General features: G+C 37.9%; 1 protein-coding gene across 40 annotated transcripts in view; it reads right to left on the bottom strand.

Moving 5' to 3' along the window:
* The window catches only part of TCF4 (transcription factor 4), a 341,674-nt gene that overhangs the window by 35,326 nt on the left and 288,869 nt on the right, over positions 1 to 17,479 (bottom strand). For all 40 annotated transcript variants that reach the window (XM_081078012.1, XM_081078029.1, XM_081077992.1 and 37 more), the window contains one exon: positions 11,775 to 11,907. In XM_081078012.1, the coding sequence (XP_080934138.1) occupies positions 11,775 to 11,907 (133 nt within the window). The remainder of the gene's footprint in view (positions 1 to 11,774; positions 11,908 to 17,479) is intronic.

The following is a 17,479-nucleotide window of genomic DNA, read 5'->3' as shown; positions in this document are numbered from 1 at the left end:
GTTATTAGTAATTACCCAAATGCCCATAAAATGGAAATAAAGATAAAAACTATTGCCCCTACTTGGTAAAGACTGGATTGGTTTCTTAAGTTATTTTAGCTCTAATAAAGTTTTCATGCTCAAGAAAAAAACAATAAGTCTCTAGGTAGAGCTGTAACATAAACATGAGTGGAAGATGAGCAGTTGTCAAGAGGAAGTGAACTTCTGTAGGAGGATTCGACACTGCCAGCCACCCAAGCATTGTTCAGATGGCCTGAACACAGGTGCTGCTGCTGGCTGGAGGATGGAGCAGAAAGAAGGGTTGGGGATCTCTGGCTTCACGTCGGACCACCCTTGGATTCAATCTCAGCTTTGGGAAATGGCAATTCCCATTAGAACACACCCTAATCAAAACACCAGCGTGAGTGGTTCCAGGGGATTGACTACTGAAAACCAGAATTTGGAAAATGTGTTACCCCTTTATTGCACACCCATAAGCTCAGGCTGGAAACATCATGAAGACATAAAAGGAACAAGAAGTACAATTCATAATGTACACACCTGAAAAAAGATGACTGCTTTAAAATGTAGTTTTTTGTGAACCACTTCCGAGTGACCCTCATATTATTAAACTATTAGAAGCAGCATAACAATGCCATATGCTTGTCTACAAAAATGGCAAAAGAAGGGACACCTCCATCACTATATACAATTGTATTACATATAATTTTAAAATCAAAGCTCAAATATGGACTGTAATGCACTAATTTCAAACCGGAGGGATTTCTAGGCATTGAGGGGTAAAGTTGAACTACATGATCATTTGCAAGAAATGGATGAGAAGAATTAAATCAAACTAGCTTACTGTTTCCATTGGTGGTCTTTGTAACTAAGAAGCCAGGATGTTGTTGGATAAAATTCATATACTCTTATGCTCTGTGCCTGTTCATCACCCAACTGTATTGGAAGGCTCAAAATGCTTATAAAAGACAAAGTGAATCTTATGTGATTACTCTAATAATAAAATAACTGTAAAACCAAGTCCTCAAGGGGTAATGGACATGTATCTACTAGAAAAGCCACATACTAAAATGCTTCATGTCATACAAACATATCATTAAAAGTGAAAGTTGTAAGCTAGATTAATTCATGAACCAGATAGATATTCCAGGGTGATCTTTAGTATATGTTGTCTTAAATCAATCTTGCTAGTGTGTTCCATCAACAGTATTTGGTTTGAGGTTTAAAAATATGGAAAATACCACGTATGAGAAAGCAAACCAGTTAAGGACTAATAAAACAATAATAGTTATTATAACCATCATGGTAGTTGTACGCCCAATTCCCTCTGAGGGGAAGGGAGGGTGTGTAGCCCCACACCACAAGAGGTCACAGCCTCGTAATGTATACAAATGGTTTCTGAGTATTCTCAGGGAACTGTGTTAAAACAGGCAGTCCTCTCAATCCTTTTGACTGGGAAGGGCTACTGGATGTCGCAGGTAGGAAGGAAATATGTAGATAGCAAAATACATATGGCTGCTATCCTGTAGACATCTCTATCCTCTAGAGCTGGTATCTAATAACTTACTACACCTCCTTCTCTGTATGCAAGCTCACTCACATGAAGAACCATTAGACTATAGGGCTTCTGAGACATGCGCAAACGTTATAACACTGGAAGGGTGTTAGGAATAAAGTTTGAAGGGCTCTGATGTTGGCAACTACTGAAGTCCCAAGACTTAGCTTCTCTCCTGTTCATCTACTTCTTAACTGGGTTCTACACTAGTTGAGTTATTATGAATCCATGCTGTGTCCCATGCAGTATTATTATATCGTGTTAGGGTGCTTAAAAGACCTTTCCGATTCAGAAATGTCTAGTGCAATCTTCAGTTTGCTGACAAGGCTTCAGAGACAAATAGTGGACTATGTATCACACATAAAATATTTTACTCCACAATTTTCTCAAAAACCCATGGATAAATGTGTCATTAAAAAAAAAAATTTGCGACCCACCCAAAGACTCTGCACTCAGCAGGTCACACTCACTTGGACTTGACCTTCAATAGGTTTACCCTCCCACCAGCTGCTGGATCAATATCCCACTCAGGAGGCAGGGCTTGGGGAATCCAGTCAGCATTTCCCCTTCCCAGGGACTGCTTTTTCTACTTATGGCAAACGGAGATGACGTCATAAAGCTGGTGGCGTGCTGTGAGCCTCTTGAAATCTCTGCTGGAATTTACAACAGATTGAACAACTATACCTCCACAAAGGACTCCCAGCACAGCAGACAAGCAAGACTAATGGGCACACTACTGAATTCACCTAAAGGTGAGCAAACTGTGCGAAGTGGGGAGGAAGAGAGAAGCGTGGACACAGGACGCAGACCTAGCTCAGTGCTCCGAGCTCCCTGCATCCCGGAACTATCGCAGCTGCGGGAGAGGGAAGAACTCGGACTGCTAGGGCTCCGCTTATGACCCAGAGGGCTGAGGGGACAGCATATAACACAGCTGAAGCCAATGCTCATGGCAGAGACCTCGGAGCAAAAACTGAGGGAAGAAGGCTGAAAACGGTGGTTTAAGCCCTCACTGCAGAGCAGAGAACGGAAGCCTTAGGCACGCCTTAGGATCCAGAAGCCTTAGGATCCAGTTCCTAAGAACTGGATCCTTGAGACTAGCCGCCCCCTCCCTACCCTCCCAGAGCTCGCCCCACCTCCAACTGCCCGGTGCTAGAAGCGATAAAGTAGCAGTGTCAGATCAAAAGGACAGGATATTTGCTGTTCTGAGAACTGTGGACCGCAGACACAGATTCGCAGCCCACTAGTTCTGGCAAAGGAGAGGGAGCTGTGGAAGCGGGACTGGCTGTGGTGGTAGTCGCTGCCATTGCTCTGGGCCACCTCTCACAACGCACCCCGCCCCTGGCACCACCTATCTGGGCGGATCCCTGCAGGAGTAAATAGAACTGCTGAAACATACAGGCTCTGAATCTGGTGCAGGAAGAGCTTTGGAACTTCAGAAGCTCTCCGCATCCCCAAACAAATGCAGCGCCCTATGACCCATGCAAACTGTTAACAGAGGAGAAGCCCACGTTCCAGGGAATCCCCCCCCCCCCCATTGTGTGAGAAGCTGGAATAGTGAAGAGAAAATATAACACTACAGTGTGAGAAAGAATAAAAGGCTGCAGTTGGAGAGAAAATGAAACATTCTACCAATACCTACTGGAAAACAAAAGAAAGACCTCTTTCTATCAACCTGTTGCAGAAGCCACTCCTGTAGATGTCTAGGAAGGGAAATAATAAATCATTAATTGCCATGAATAACCAAGGTAACAAGACAGCTCAGAAAGAAAATGAAAAGTCCAGAAAATGAACTTAAAGACAAGGAAATATGTGACTTAAATGCCAGAGAATTCAAGATTGCAGTTTTTATAAAACTCAAGAGATGCAAGAAAACACAGGCAGTTTAATGAGCTCAGAAACACAATCAAAGAAAAAAATGAACATTTTACCAAAGAGATTGAAATTTTTAAAAAGAAGCAAATAAAATTTCTGGAGATTAAGAACTCAATAAAAGAAATGAAGAATGAAATAGCCAGTTTAGGTAGTAGAGTTGACCAGATGGAGGAAAGAATCATTGACATTGAAGATAGAAATCTAGAAATGACATGGATGGAAGAAGAAAGAGACTTGAGACTTAAAAGAAATGAAAGAACTCTACAAGAACTTTCTGACTCCATCAGAAAGAGCAATGTAAGAATAATGTGCATACCAGAAAGAGAAAGAAGAGAGAAGGGAACACAGAGTATATTCAAACAAATAATCAACAAGAACTTCCCAAGATTGTGGAAAGAACTGGATCCTTGAATCCAAGAAACAAATAGAACACCTAATTACCTCAACCCCAACAGGCCTTCTCCAAGGCATATTACATTGAAGCTGTCTAAAATTAACAACAAGGAAGGAATCCTCAAGGCAGCCAGGGAAAAGAAGACGGGAACCTACAAAGAAAGCCTATTAGATTATCATCATATTTTTCAGCAGAAAGTCTACAAGCCAGGTGGGAGTGGAATCAAATATTCAAACTATTGAAAGATAGAAATTATGAGCCAAGAACAAGATATCCAGCAAAGATATCCTTTAGATATGAAGGAGGAATAAAAACCTTTCCAGACACACAGAAGCTGAGGGAATTTTCTAATAAACGACCTGCACTACGAGAAATACTGAAGGAGGCTATTCGACCAGCATCAATAGGGATAATTTGTGACAACCAAAACATAAAAGAGGGGAGAGTAAAGGCCTGAACCGGAATATGGGAATGGAGAACGTAAGCATGTTAAAGAAAATGGAATACTCTAAAATATGAAACTTTCTTTTACATAAACTTAATGGTAACCAATAAAAAAAAAATCCAGAACTGAAATATACAATGCAATAAAAGAAGAAACAGAGGGAAGTATCATAGAATACCACCAAACAGAAATAACAGACAACAAAAAGGCAAAGAAACAATGGAGACACAGTCTTACCAGAAAACCAAAGATAGAATGATAGGAAATCCTCATATATCAATAATCACCCTAAATGTAAAGGGACTGAACTCATCAATAAAAAGGCACAGAGTAGCAGACTGGATCAAAAAACTAAACCCAACCATATGCTGCCTCCAAGAGACATATCTAAGCTAGAAGGACAAACAGACACAAAGTAAAAGGGTGGAAAATGACACTCTAAGTAGATGGTTCCAGAGAAAACCAGGTGTATCCATACTGATATCAAATGAAACAGACGTCAGGATAAAAAAGGTAACAAGAGACAAAGATGGACATTTCATAATGAGAAGGGGGACTATACAACAAGAAGACATAACAGTCATCAATATTTATGCCCCCAATCAGGGAGCACCGAAATATACCAAGCAACTACTAACAGAACTAAAGGGAGAAATTGACCAAAACACAATTGTAGTAGGGGACCTAAATACATCATTGACAGCTATGGATAGATCATCCAAACAGAAAATAAATAAATAAATAGCAGCCCTAAATAACATATTAGATAAAATGAACATAATTGATAATTATAGAACACTACATCCAAGAACATCATACTATACATTTTTTCTAGTGTACACGGAGCATTCTTAAGGGTAGACCATATATTGAGACATAAAACTAGTCTCAGCAAATGTAAAAAGATTGAAATCATACCAAGCATATTCTCTGATCACAAGGCTTTGAAATTAAATATCAACTGCAAAAAGAAAGCAGGAAAAAAAAACCCCACAGAGATAAACAACATATTTTTAAAGAACGACCAGGTCAAAGAAAGAATAAAAGGAGCGATCAAAAGATACATAGAAATAAATGAGAATGAAAATACATCCTACCAAAATTTTGGGGATGCAGCAAAAGCAGTTTTAAAAGGGAAATTTATATCCTTATAGGCCTATCTCAAGAAACAAGAAAAATCTCAGATAAATAACCTCAAGTTACACCTTATAGAAATAGAATAAAAAGACCAAATGAAACTCAAGGTCAGCAGAAGAAAGGAAATAATAAAAATCAGAGAAGAACTAAATGAAGTAGAGAACAAAAAGACAATAGAAAAAAATAATGTGACAAAGAGCTGCTTCTTTGAAAAGATTAATAAAATTGACAAACCCTTGGCTAGACTTATTAAGATAAAAAGAGAGAAGACACTAATTAACAAAATCAGGAATGAAAAAGGGGAAGTTATCACGGACACCACAGAAATACAAAGGATCATCCAAGAATACTATGAAGGACTATATGCCACCAAATTCAATAACCTAGAAGAAATGGACAAGTTCTTAGAAATATATAGCCTTCCTAGGCTGAATCATGAAGAACTGGAAAATCTAAATAGACAGATCACTAGTAAAGAAATTGAATCAGTCATCCAAAACCTTCCCAAAAGCAAAAGTCCAGGACCAGATTCATTAGTGAATTCTACCAAACCTTCAAAGAGGATCTAATACCTGTCCTACTCAAACTCTTCCAAAAAATTGAAGAAGAGACAATATTGCCTAACTCATTTTATGAGGCTAACATTACCGTGATACCAAAGCCTGTAAGGATAACACAAAAAAAGAAAACTACAGACCAGTATCTCTGATGAATACAGATGCAAAAATCCTAAACAAAATTCTAGCAAATCATACATACAATTTGTATACAACAATGCATTAAATACAACAATGCATTAAAAAGATTATTCACCACAAATAAGTGGGGTTCATCCCCGGGGCACAACATCCACAAATCCATCAATGTGATACATCACATAAACAAAATAAAGGACAAAAATCATATGATTATATCAATTGATGCAGAAAAAGCATTTGACAAGATACAACATCCATTTATGATTAAGACACTTAATAAAATAGGTGTAGAAGGAAAATACCTTAACATAAGAAAAGCCATATATGACAAACCCTCAGCTAATCTCATAAATAACGGTGAAAAACTGAAGCCCTTTCTTTATGTTCAGGAACAGGACAGGGCTGTCCCCTATCACCTCTGCTTTTCAACATACTGTTGGAAATCCTCGCCAGAGCAATCAGGCAAGAGAAAGAAATAGAAGGCATCCAAATTGGGAATAAAGAAGTTAAACTGTCACTCTTTGCAGATGACATGATGCTATATATAGAAAACCCTAAAGACTCCACCAAAAAGCTATTAGAAACAATCAATGAATACAGTAAAGTTGTCGGTTACAAAATCAACATACAAAAAAGTTCATCGCATTCCTATATGCTAACAATGAAATCTCAGAAAAATAGATAAAAAAAAGAATTCCTTTTGCAATTGTAATAAAAAGAATAAAACACCTGGGAATATAAACTTAACCAAGGATGTTAAAGACCTATATGCTGAAAACTATAAGACATTTTTAAAAGAAATGGAAGAAGACACAAAGAAATGGAAAGACATTCCGTGCTCATGGATTGGGAGAATCAACATAGTTAAAATGGTCGTATTACCCAAAGCAATATACAGGTTTAATGCAATCCCCATCAAAATCCCAATGGCATTTTTTAAAGAAAGAGAACAAAAATATCATCCGATTTGTATGGAACCACAAAAGACCCCAAATAGCCAAAGCAATCTTGAGAAAAAAGAACAATGCTGGAGGTATCACACTCCCTGGCTTTAGTTTGTACTACAGGGCTACAATAATCAAAACAGTATGGTATTGGCAGAAAAACAGACCAATGGAATAGAATTGAGAACCCAGAAATAAACCCACATAAATATGGACAGATCATTTTTGACAAAGAAGCCAAAAACATACAATGGAGAAAAGACAGCCTGTTCAATAAATGGTGCTGGCAGAATTGGAAAGCCACGTGCAAAAGAATGAAACTGGACTGCTATCTGTCACCATGTACCAAAATTAATTCAAAATAGATTAAAGACCTAAGCATAAGACCTGAGACAATAAATTGCATAGAAGAAAACACAGGTACTAAACTTATGGACCTTGGGTTCAAAGAGTATTTTTTGAATTTTACTTCAAAGGCAGGGTAAGTAAAAGCTAAAATAAATGAATGGGAGTATATCAAACTTAAAAGCTTCTGCACAGCAAAAGAAACCATTGACAAAATAAAGAGGCAACCAATTGAATGGGAGAAGATTTTTGCAAACAGGTCTCTGATAAAGGGCTAATATCCAAAATATACAAGGAACTCATACAACTCGACAACAAAAAAAACACCCAATTGAAAAATGGGCAGAGGACCTGAAGAGACATTTCTCTAAAGAGGACATACAAATGGCAAATAGACATGAAAAAAATGCTCAACATCACTAATCAGAGAAATGAAAATAAAAAGCTCAATGAGGTATCACCTCAGCCCAGTTAGAATGGCCATCATCAACAAGACAAATAGTAATAAGTGTTGGAGAGGCTGTGGAGAAAAAGGAACCCTCAGACACTGTTGGTGGGAATGCAGATTGGTGCAGCCGCTATGGAAGGCAGTGTGGAGGTTCCTCAAAAAATTATGAATAGAATTACCATATGAGTCAGCAATCCCTGTCCTGGGTATCTACTCAAAAAATCTGAAAATAGTTATCCATAAAGACATGTGTGTCCCAATGTTCACTGCAGCTTTATTTACAGTGGCCAAGACATGGAAACAACCAAAATGCCCTTCGATAGATGAATGGATAAAGAAGTTGTTGTATATATACACAATGAAATACTATTCGGCGGTAAGAAAAGACGAACTAGTACCATTTGTGAAAAGATGGATGGATCTTGAAATTACAATGCTGAGCGAAATAAGTCAGAAAAAGTAGAGAACCATATGATTTCACTGATATGTGGTATATAAAACTGAAAACAACAAAAGAACAAGAGAAGCAAATGAAGGAACAAAAACTCATAGACATAGACAATAGTTTAGGGGTTATCAGAGGGTAACGGGGGTGAAAGCTCTAGAAGACCGTAAACAGGGTCTAATATATGGTGATGGAAAGAGAAATAACTCTGGGTGGTGAACACACAGTGTGAGATATAGATGATGTATTACAGAATTATACACCTGAAATCTATGTAACTTTACTAAGAATTGTCAGCCCAATAAATTGTAATTTAAAAAATCCCATCATTAATATAATCTGAATAAGCTTTATTCTTCCGAAGGATTTCACAAAAAAATGACATTGGGCCGCAGAGGAGAAACAAACAAACAAACAAACAGAAAAACAAGAAATGATGGTCATTCCTCCAAACCAAATACAAGCCATCTCAGACTTCAGTGAGCATCTTCCATCTTTGAGATGCAGAGAACAGGAGACAAGGGAGCGTGGTCCCAGAGAGTTTACCTTCTGATACTTCTAGAGCTTATAACTCACTCCACACGCATTTGTGGTTATATAATCAGTTCAGGAAAATCAATGACCTCCAGGAAGACACATTATAACATGAAACTGAGAAATGGGGAATGATTTTTTGAACTGAAAAAGAAGCTTCCTAAGACATCAACACTGTTTATGAAAAGATTGCACTGCCTTGCAACTTTACACCAAGAAAACTTGAAAAATGTGATATCCATGTGTTAGTGCTTGAACCCCATTCTTACAGCATTAGTATTGCTTACAGTCATTTTCTACAGAATCATGTGTGTAATCTTAAACATGTGTCAGCCTATGTGTTCCCTATTTACCAATTATTTAATTAGCTCTGTGTGTTCTTTGTGATACAGGCAATGTAATATTTCTTTACTTCCTGCATTTCAGAATGAGTGAGTATATGCCAAATATTTTCAAAAGTCTACAGATGTATCCTATTAATCCATACAGTTTGTTAGGGAAGTATCACTAACAGAAGAAAAATCTTCTCTTCTTGTTATACAGACATCCTGCCATCCCTGACTTCTACCACACTCTGAAAATCAAGCCAAAAACCTAAGAGAATTAAAGTGCGAAGAAACATGAACCACTCAGACACCATGCAATACTAAAGCTTATTACTATATTTACATTTTCCTCTACACTTTAACTTAAGGAACTGGAGAACACATTTTAAGGGAGATCATTTCTAGAATGTTCTCCCTTAAAATCATCCTACAGTAATAACTGTATTTATGCAAATTAATAAAGGTCTGTTCCTCCAAAAAGGATGAATTACCATGTCTACTCATTTCCTGAAAAGATTATAAAGCTTTGTCACATTCTACTAGTTGGTTTTGACAAGTACACCCATGATTATGGAGTAGTTTGTGTAGTACGGTTGTTCCTAAAAAAATCCCTTTTCGGGGTTCCAAAAATCTCACACCTTTTCCTTTTTAAAATTATAGCTTCTTATTATTATCTAGATCCTCCGTCCACTTACACAGAGCCCTATGGTCTGTAACAAGTTAAGTCCATCGTTAGTATGTAGTTGAGCCCATGAGGACGTAGAACCGACAGCTGCACCCTGACCAGACCAAATGTAGGACAGTAGACATTCCTGTTCATCTACACGCTAATGAGCAGCCAACCAGCTTAACTAAAGCAAATCCCATTCCCAGTGAGACTCATTTCCACAGCTCATGGAGGATGATTACACCATCTCATAATACCTCTTTCTTCCCAAGTCTAAGGCCTCTCTCCCAGAAAAACTATTTTGCAAATCAGTCAACAGAACTCGTTTCAAACAGTGCCTAAGTGTGTTTTCCTCAACTCAAACTTTTGCTCCACCTTTATACCTTCCTTAAAAAGAAAATTACTCAAACCACAAGTAGACAGGAAATCTGCCATGTAAGACAATGAATGACCGGTCACCCTTCTTCATAACTAGACCTCATGACTGCAAAAAGGGGCTTTCCATTTGTCAAACCACATTGAAGTGAAATATGCTTTTCTCACTCTTTCAGTTCTGCACTTCTTTCTTTCTTCTTGTTTTTCAAATCTGCCAAAACTGCACCGATAGCTAACAAAACGTCCCCATGTGACCTCTGTCCACAGCACACCAAGGTCAAACTGATGCAACACATTTGTAGAAGCTTTGTTCTGAAAAGTTACAAAAATGGAAACGTATTCCTAAATTTGCTTCTTAATAAAACACGACAGTAAAGGGCTGCTAGATGGCTCATCTCAAGTGTGAAATATATTATTGAATAAGCAGGGAGTGTATTATTTACTCAGGATTATGTTTGTAACACTTCCAAACACATTTCTTTTTCATCAAAAACTCTCCCACATAAGCGATTCATACATACTACTTCCCAAAGTTCTATAGATGAAATAAAATGCAAAAAACTATAAACAGTGAAGAGGAGTGAGCAGCAGGATCATTCTGTCACACACTCTTCTCTCTAAAATATACAGTGAGCGCTCTTATCAGTGACGCACTGGAAGTCCTCTTAAGGCCCCCAGCAAGGTGTAGGTTTGAGCGAGAACCAGAGTAGTGATGACCAGTGACATCTGAGGGTTAATAAGACCCTGGAACATCAGGCTGCTCATCTGAAGGAGGAGGGAAGTGGTCTAAGGCCAATTCCGAGAAGGTGCCTGCCTCCTCCTCCCCAACCTGAGCTCTTTCTTTCCTGGGCAGCCAGACACTCGCTAGCTCCTCCTTCAGGGCAGGAGAGGGAAAGGACCACAATGGACAGCATGAAAAATGAGAGGATAATGATGGGTCTGTTAATTTGGCAACAGCTTTCTGCTTGAGCCTTAACTTGGTGAGTAAATTCGCTGGATAAAAAGCAACAAATGACTTGTGGCCCACTGATGGCCAGCCATCTCCTCTCCTGTATGTGAACAAACACTCCTGGCCCTGCGAAGGACTCCACAATGCCACATGCTTCAGAAAGTGAAGCCCATCTAGTTATTACTGCTCACCTGTGAATTTCGCATGAGCCAGTCTCCAGACGACTGTGGCATGTTATAGCTAAGAGCAGAGCATGGTGACTGACTTTGGGAAGTGGTCAGTTAAGAGGCACTAAGCCCTCTACGTCTCATTAGTCTTCAACGGTTCAACTCATGGAAGTTCATTTTGCTTGCTGCTTGAGAGGATGAGAAGCAAGGTAGTTTGGGTCCTTTAAAAATCTTGTTCGGTCTAATGACTCACAACAGACAAAGTAGCCAAATTTCAGTTTCTTGTGGAAAAAAAAGTGATTATAGTCAAGCCAATGACTATTTCTGTTTGGTTCATTTGTTTGTTCATTCAGTTATGTGACAAATACTCATTGCCTGACTGCTGTTCAATTATGAGGGGGAAAAAGAGGTCTTTCATTATTAAATACTGACAGTGACTTTTCAGCATCAGAATTGGCATTTCCGAGACTCACCCATTATACTGTCTGTCCCGTTGGCAGGAGGCGTACAGGAAGAGGTGCTGTAATGGTTGGTACCACTACGGTGGAAAGTGGACATTGGAGGAAGGCTGGAATTGATGTCTGCTGAAGAGTGTGATGGATAGCTCTGTGGCAAGAAGCAGAAAAAAGGAGGCTATGTTCAACCATAAAATATTTAGTGGGTTAGTTTTCAAACACTTCTTTCAGAACTCTTCATTCGGAGATGGAGAAAGCCCTTAGTATTTCAAAATACCCAAGAATATATCTTGCTTGGATCTGACAGATTTCAGTTTTCAAATAGTAAAATAAAAAGACACAATAATGGTAATGTAGGACATTGAGAAATTATCACAATCTCTAAAAATTACTGCTTGAAACCATCTCTGACTTAAGCGGCGTAAAAGAGCATTGCTACTATTCTCCGTATGGCCTATGGATCAAATAAGAAACATTCTGTGATAAAATGAATAAAACAGCATCATGACACACAGGATTTACATTTTACTTCACCCTGACCTTCTGGATACTAAATGGCAAAGAGGAACCCATCTCAGATCTTCTTCCTGCCAAACTGGATCATCGTTCTGCACTCCAGCATGAACAAAATGGCAAAGGAGAAATTTAAAATGTATCTCTCCAAAGTATCAATGTGTAAAGTGTTAAGTCAATGATCATACTGAATTAAACTGGAACAAACGAACTGAGGATGAAGATTCGATTTTCTTTACATCTCTTCTCCATTAGCAATCTATCATATAGGTGACTAGGAAAAAAGAACATCATCTTTACAGAGTCATTTGGTTTAAGGCTTGGCTTTCAGTAAGATTATCATACCAGTCGTCCAAATAAGCTGCATTTCTTCGGGCATATCACAGTGCCAGTAAGGTGGCAAATTAGGTGCTACTCATCCATCTGCTTGGGAATAAGCAGATCACTAAGAGGGACACAGTAATTTACAGAAACACATCGAGCTATTTTCTTGTTAAAGATAATAAGTAGCTTAAACAGTTTTTCTCAGAGGCATCTGAATGTGTTACAGACATGTAAAGAAAAAATATTTAAGCTAAAATCTGCTTTTTCCTTACACATACTATATTAATGGGCTATTGATCTTTATTATATCATTATTGGAGATTCTGTTACTACTGTTCAATATAAAATTGAGATTAAACATGATGCTGATAGTCAGAGGTGCTTAAAGCCCAGACACTTATTCACAAGGAGTGAAACCCTGGGTCTTGGTATTTTCAAGACCCAAGGTTTTGAGAGGGTCTTGAGACCCTCTCCTTCTGAGAGGTCAGTCTCAGGTTCTACCTCTTCCTTGATGATTTCTTACGACTTCCAGCTCTTCCAAGATCTCTTCTCTCTGAATCCCTACTGAATTAACATTCTGCACTGTGCCATGTAACGATTATACGCTGCTTTTCATTGCTTTCTCTTCTAAGTGCACTTCCACCCTACACTGTAAACTCTTTAAAGGGAAGGAACAGAGCTTATACCTCTGCATCGCACAACTTACAGCTGAGTGCTGAACACATAATTATCCTATATACTCAGTGAACAACTGGTTATCAGTTAGCATTTACTAAATAGTGGGCTGAAATACCAGTAATTTGAGAGATAACCAAAAAGTCTAGAAAATGAAACTACGTTTCAGAGCTAGGTCTGCCAGTGTCCTGCCTTTGAAAATATTACCTCTGCACACTCAAAATAGTCCAAATGAAAGGTCAACTTCAGTGAAAAAGTTGACATGATGTCCTTAAACCTTTCCAAGTTCCCAAGAATGCCTTTCAAACTTTTTAATTTCATGGACTTCTTCGCTTGACCAAAAAAAATTTCCTTAGGCCACCTGCTAAACTCATTTCTACTTGTTACTTATGGAATACCCCAAGTAGTCCATGAAATTTTCTCCAAAGAATGACAGACCCCACATTCAATAGTGCAGCTAACGTGAAACTCTGAATAAGCCACAGAACACCAAACTGAGAAGAGCTATACTTGCTCGAGAGCTAAAGACTATATATAATAAAGTGGAGAAAAAGAAACAGAATAAAGAAAAAGAAAGCTAACAGAAAAAGAGATGGTTTCAGTTCTGTTCCATAGTGAGTTTCTGAAGAATAGAGACTTTATAAATCAGCCCCTACTACACAGAAATCAAAACACAAGAAAAGAATTATGAAAACTATTTAAGTAACTATTAATAATCACAGAATGAAACAGGATATAGATTATCACACCAGTGATAATTTTTAGACCCCTTAACTTGGTATAAAATGCACAGCAATTCAGGATTTGACAAAGGGTTAATCCTGAGTTCGGAGGCTAAAACGAGATCTTCCCCACAAATTTTAATGAGGAAACCAATACAATCCACCTAATCAGTCATTTTTAGAGACTCACAGAAAATTAGATGCTGAAAGCAATTAATGAGGTTTATAACTAGATCACTTTACAAGGAAAAGTATGTTGAAAATTACTGTCATTCAAAGATATACTAAATATACCACAGCGACTATAAGTGATATGTGAATAATGTGTCTTTTGGAGTATTTAGGGATCAACTATAAGAAGTCTTACTCCAGCTATTAATACTCTCTGCCCGGCCCTGCTTCCTACTATACAAAGGGAAAGGGGAAGTATGATAAAGTGTTATGGCCTTACATGCCCACTATTTAGATATTTTTACTTATGATATCCAACGACAGTGTATTTGGAGTCTATTGACAGAATAAGTGTTAAAAATGTTTCCATTAGTGATGTTTTTATCAACCTATGGGTTGATAATTCAAAGATTACAACATACAATAGCGGGTAGCACAGACTGAGCATAAAATCACGCTTTGGGTTAAGGCAGGGTTTCACAGCCCTGGCACAATTGGTCTTTTGTGCCACATAATTCTTTGCTGTGGGGGGCTTCTCCTGTGCACTGTGTTTTTATCAGCATCCCTGCCCGCTATGCACTAGATTCCAGTAGGGGGGTGTTACACAACTATCCCCCAGGTGTCACATCCAAATGTCTCCAGACATTTCTAAATGTTCTCCAAGGGGCAAAATCACACCCAGGTGATCATCACAGGGGTTAGGGTTTATGTCACAAAAAACAGAAGACAACGGAACTTCCTTTTTATTAAAATTCCAGACTCCTAGGACTATTTCACCCTGTGGTGCAAAGACTATGCCTCAACCATGACAGATAGCAAGGACTCTATCTTATTTTTAAAAAGAAGTCTGCCAGCTCATTCCACACGTACATGTACAAGAACCCATTCTAAAGCTTAACCACAAACTCCATTCTTTTGAGAGATTTTACATGCGCATCTGTGATATCGTCATCATTACCTGTGAGGTTGTGTTATACAGGCTGAAACTCTAAAGGGAATTTGAAGAATCGATACTGGTGACTTGACAGTTGCAGCTAAAACGTGTGGATTTTAAGCTTTATAATTTACACATTCTATTATAACATGGTGTGAAGTGACAATGACAACTATGTTTCTAAAATGTTACACCTTTAGAGATAATACTAATTTGGCCAAATGATACCCAAAATAACACAAGGTAAGCTCTCTGCTTCTTCTCAAACTATTCCTTTGTTCACCATGGAATGGGCTAAAAGCTAAGTTCGAAAATTGTAAGGAACGAGCAATATTTTCAACAGAAAGGACACTACCTACTATATACGCAAATTATTCTCAATGTCACATTTTTAAACGTCACTTCAGCGAGAGATTTTCGAATGGGTAAATATTGAAATTACAGTGATTACTAGAAATAATAATTCAACAGTTTCCTATCAGTGAGAAAATTCATACTGACAGAGACTTAATTCATTTGGCCTTTTTATAAAGAAAACCCGTAATCTCTACGATCTGCTAAGTGATCATGTTAAGAACGGAAAGCCTATGTTTTGCGATAGATAAATGACATTACAAATACAGCATTTGATGCAACCTGTTGGGCTACTCCTTTCAAATGATCTCGCTTCCTGGTTGTTTTGATTCTTCCTATTGTCTTGGTTCAGCAAAACTTTTTCGAAAACCAATGTAGTTGGTTTCCTTTCAAAAGTTACACTTTTTGTGCATTTGAGCACATTTTAAAGATACCTCCCCCTAGCAGGGAATTAGGGATAAAATCAAACCACCTAAATCAAAATTCTAGACCATGATAGGAAAAGGAAAAAGAAATATAAGAGGGAAGAAAAATAAATGTCAGATGGACAACTCTTAAAAGGATTGAAATTCCAACATATTAGCATAGTGCCAAATTTTTTATGTGTAATCAAAACTTTCCTTGCTCATAGGACACATGTAGATTTGATCATGAGTTCCTTAGAGAAGTGGAAAATGATGATGGAGAAATAAAAATGTTAGCCAAGAACAAATTCTAGCATAATAATAGTTGATATTTCTCTAAGCTTTCACTCTAATACCTCGAAGTAGGAGGTGAGAGAAGAGAAAATTTGAAAGCAAATCATCTGTTATTTACTGAAAATGTGATGAATTTTGAGATAGTTTGTGATTTACACATTCAAACCTGGGAGATGATTTAAAAAGCGAATTCCATCTCCACCATTTGCCTCTCATTAACGGATAGGTTAATTGACCAAAGAGTGTCTGTCTTAACGAGGACTAAATAAATAGATATTTTGAAGGATTTCAGAAATCTTAACTTTTGACTAGGATATTGGTCACCTTTCTATAGCTCTAGTGGTTGAGCGAAAGAGAGGAAAGGCCACGGAAATCTAGAAATTACTATTTCCTATACCAGAACAGAAAAAGAAACATAAATCTGAATACTACAGAAAAAAAGGGCAACTTGAAAGATGAAAAGAAATTATATAAATACTATATAAATACTAACTATAATGACTTGTCATATACCCTTTTACATGTGTAAGAGTAGAGGTCTATACATTTTTAAAGCTATATTATTGCACAAGGGACTCAGTCCCAGCTTATCTGCATTCCAAATCTAACTCATGAACTAGAAGTACTCTTTCCTCCATTTAATCGTAGACTTAAGTTTCTAAGTGGATTCTGGGCTGTGGTTGTTTTCGAGGCTAGAAAAACATCAGATGAGTTACTTCCTTTAGGACAAAGAGTAAAACTAGGATGGATGAGCACAGGTGATGGGCAGAGTGGAAACTTTAGTTGTAGTAATAATAATAATAATAATAATAATAATAATAATAATAAAAAGGTGACATTCTACAGCCTAACGGTTTTCAACTACAGTGAGGCAAAACACAGCATCAGTGGGAGACATGGGTGGAGGGTGGGGGGTGGGGACTGGAATCAAAGCTGAAATACAGAAAATTAGGCATCGGACCTATACAGAAATCCCATGGCTGCTGTTACTGACGGGAGAGCGTAGAAAACATGAATTCTTTCCTTCTAGCACGGCACAACAGGTCAAAGCTGTCAGAAGTGACAGAAGCCGATCAAAGGGAAATGGAAATGCCCATGCGTGATGCATACCATCTACCTCCCAAGTCTACTCACTGTCACTCTGCCCCCTGCCGCAGATCCTTCGAACTACAGATAACCAAACCAAACCAAACCTAATAAGGTACTGCCATAGCTGAATTCTGTAACTCAAATACCATGTGTATTTATGTACACAAGGAAGCTGACATTGTGATAAATAAAGCACAGAACAAAACATAATAAACAGAAGCACAATGACAAAGAGAATCTGAA

The sequence above is a fragment of the Rhinolophus hipposideros genome (assembly GCF_964194185.1).
Source record: "Rhinolophus hipposideros genome assembly, chromosome: 17".
NCBI lineage: Eukaryota > Metazoa > Chordata > Mammalia > Chiroptera > Rhinolophidae > Rhinolophus > Rhinolophus hipposideros.
The sequence above is the reverse complement of the archived record's forward strand: the minus strand, read 5'-3'. Positions and strand labels throughout refer to the sequence as shown.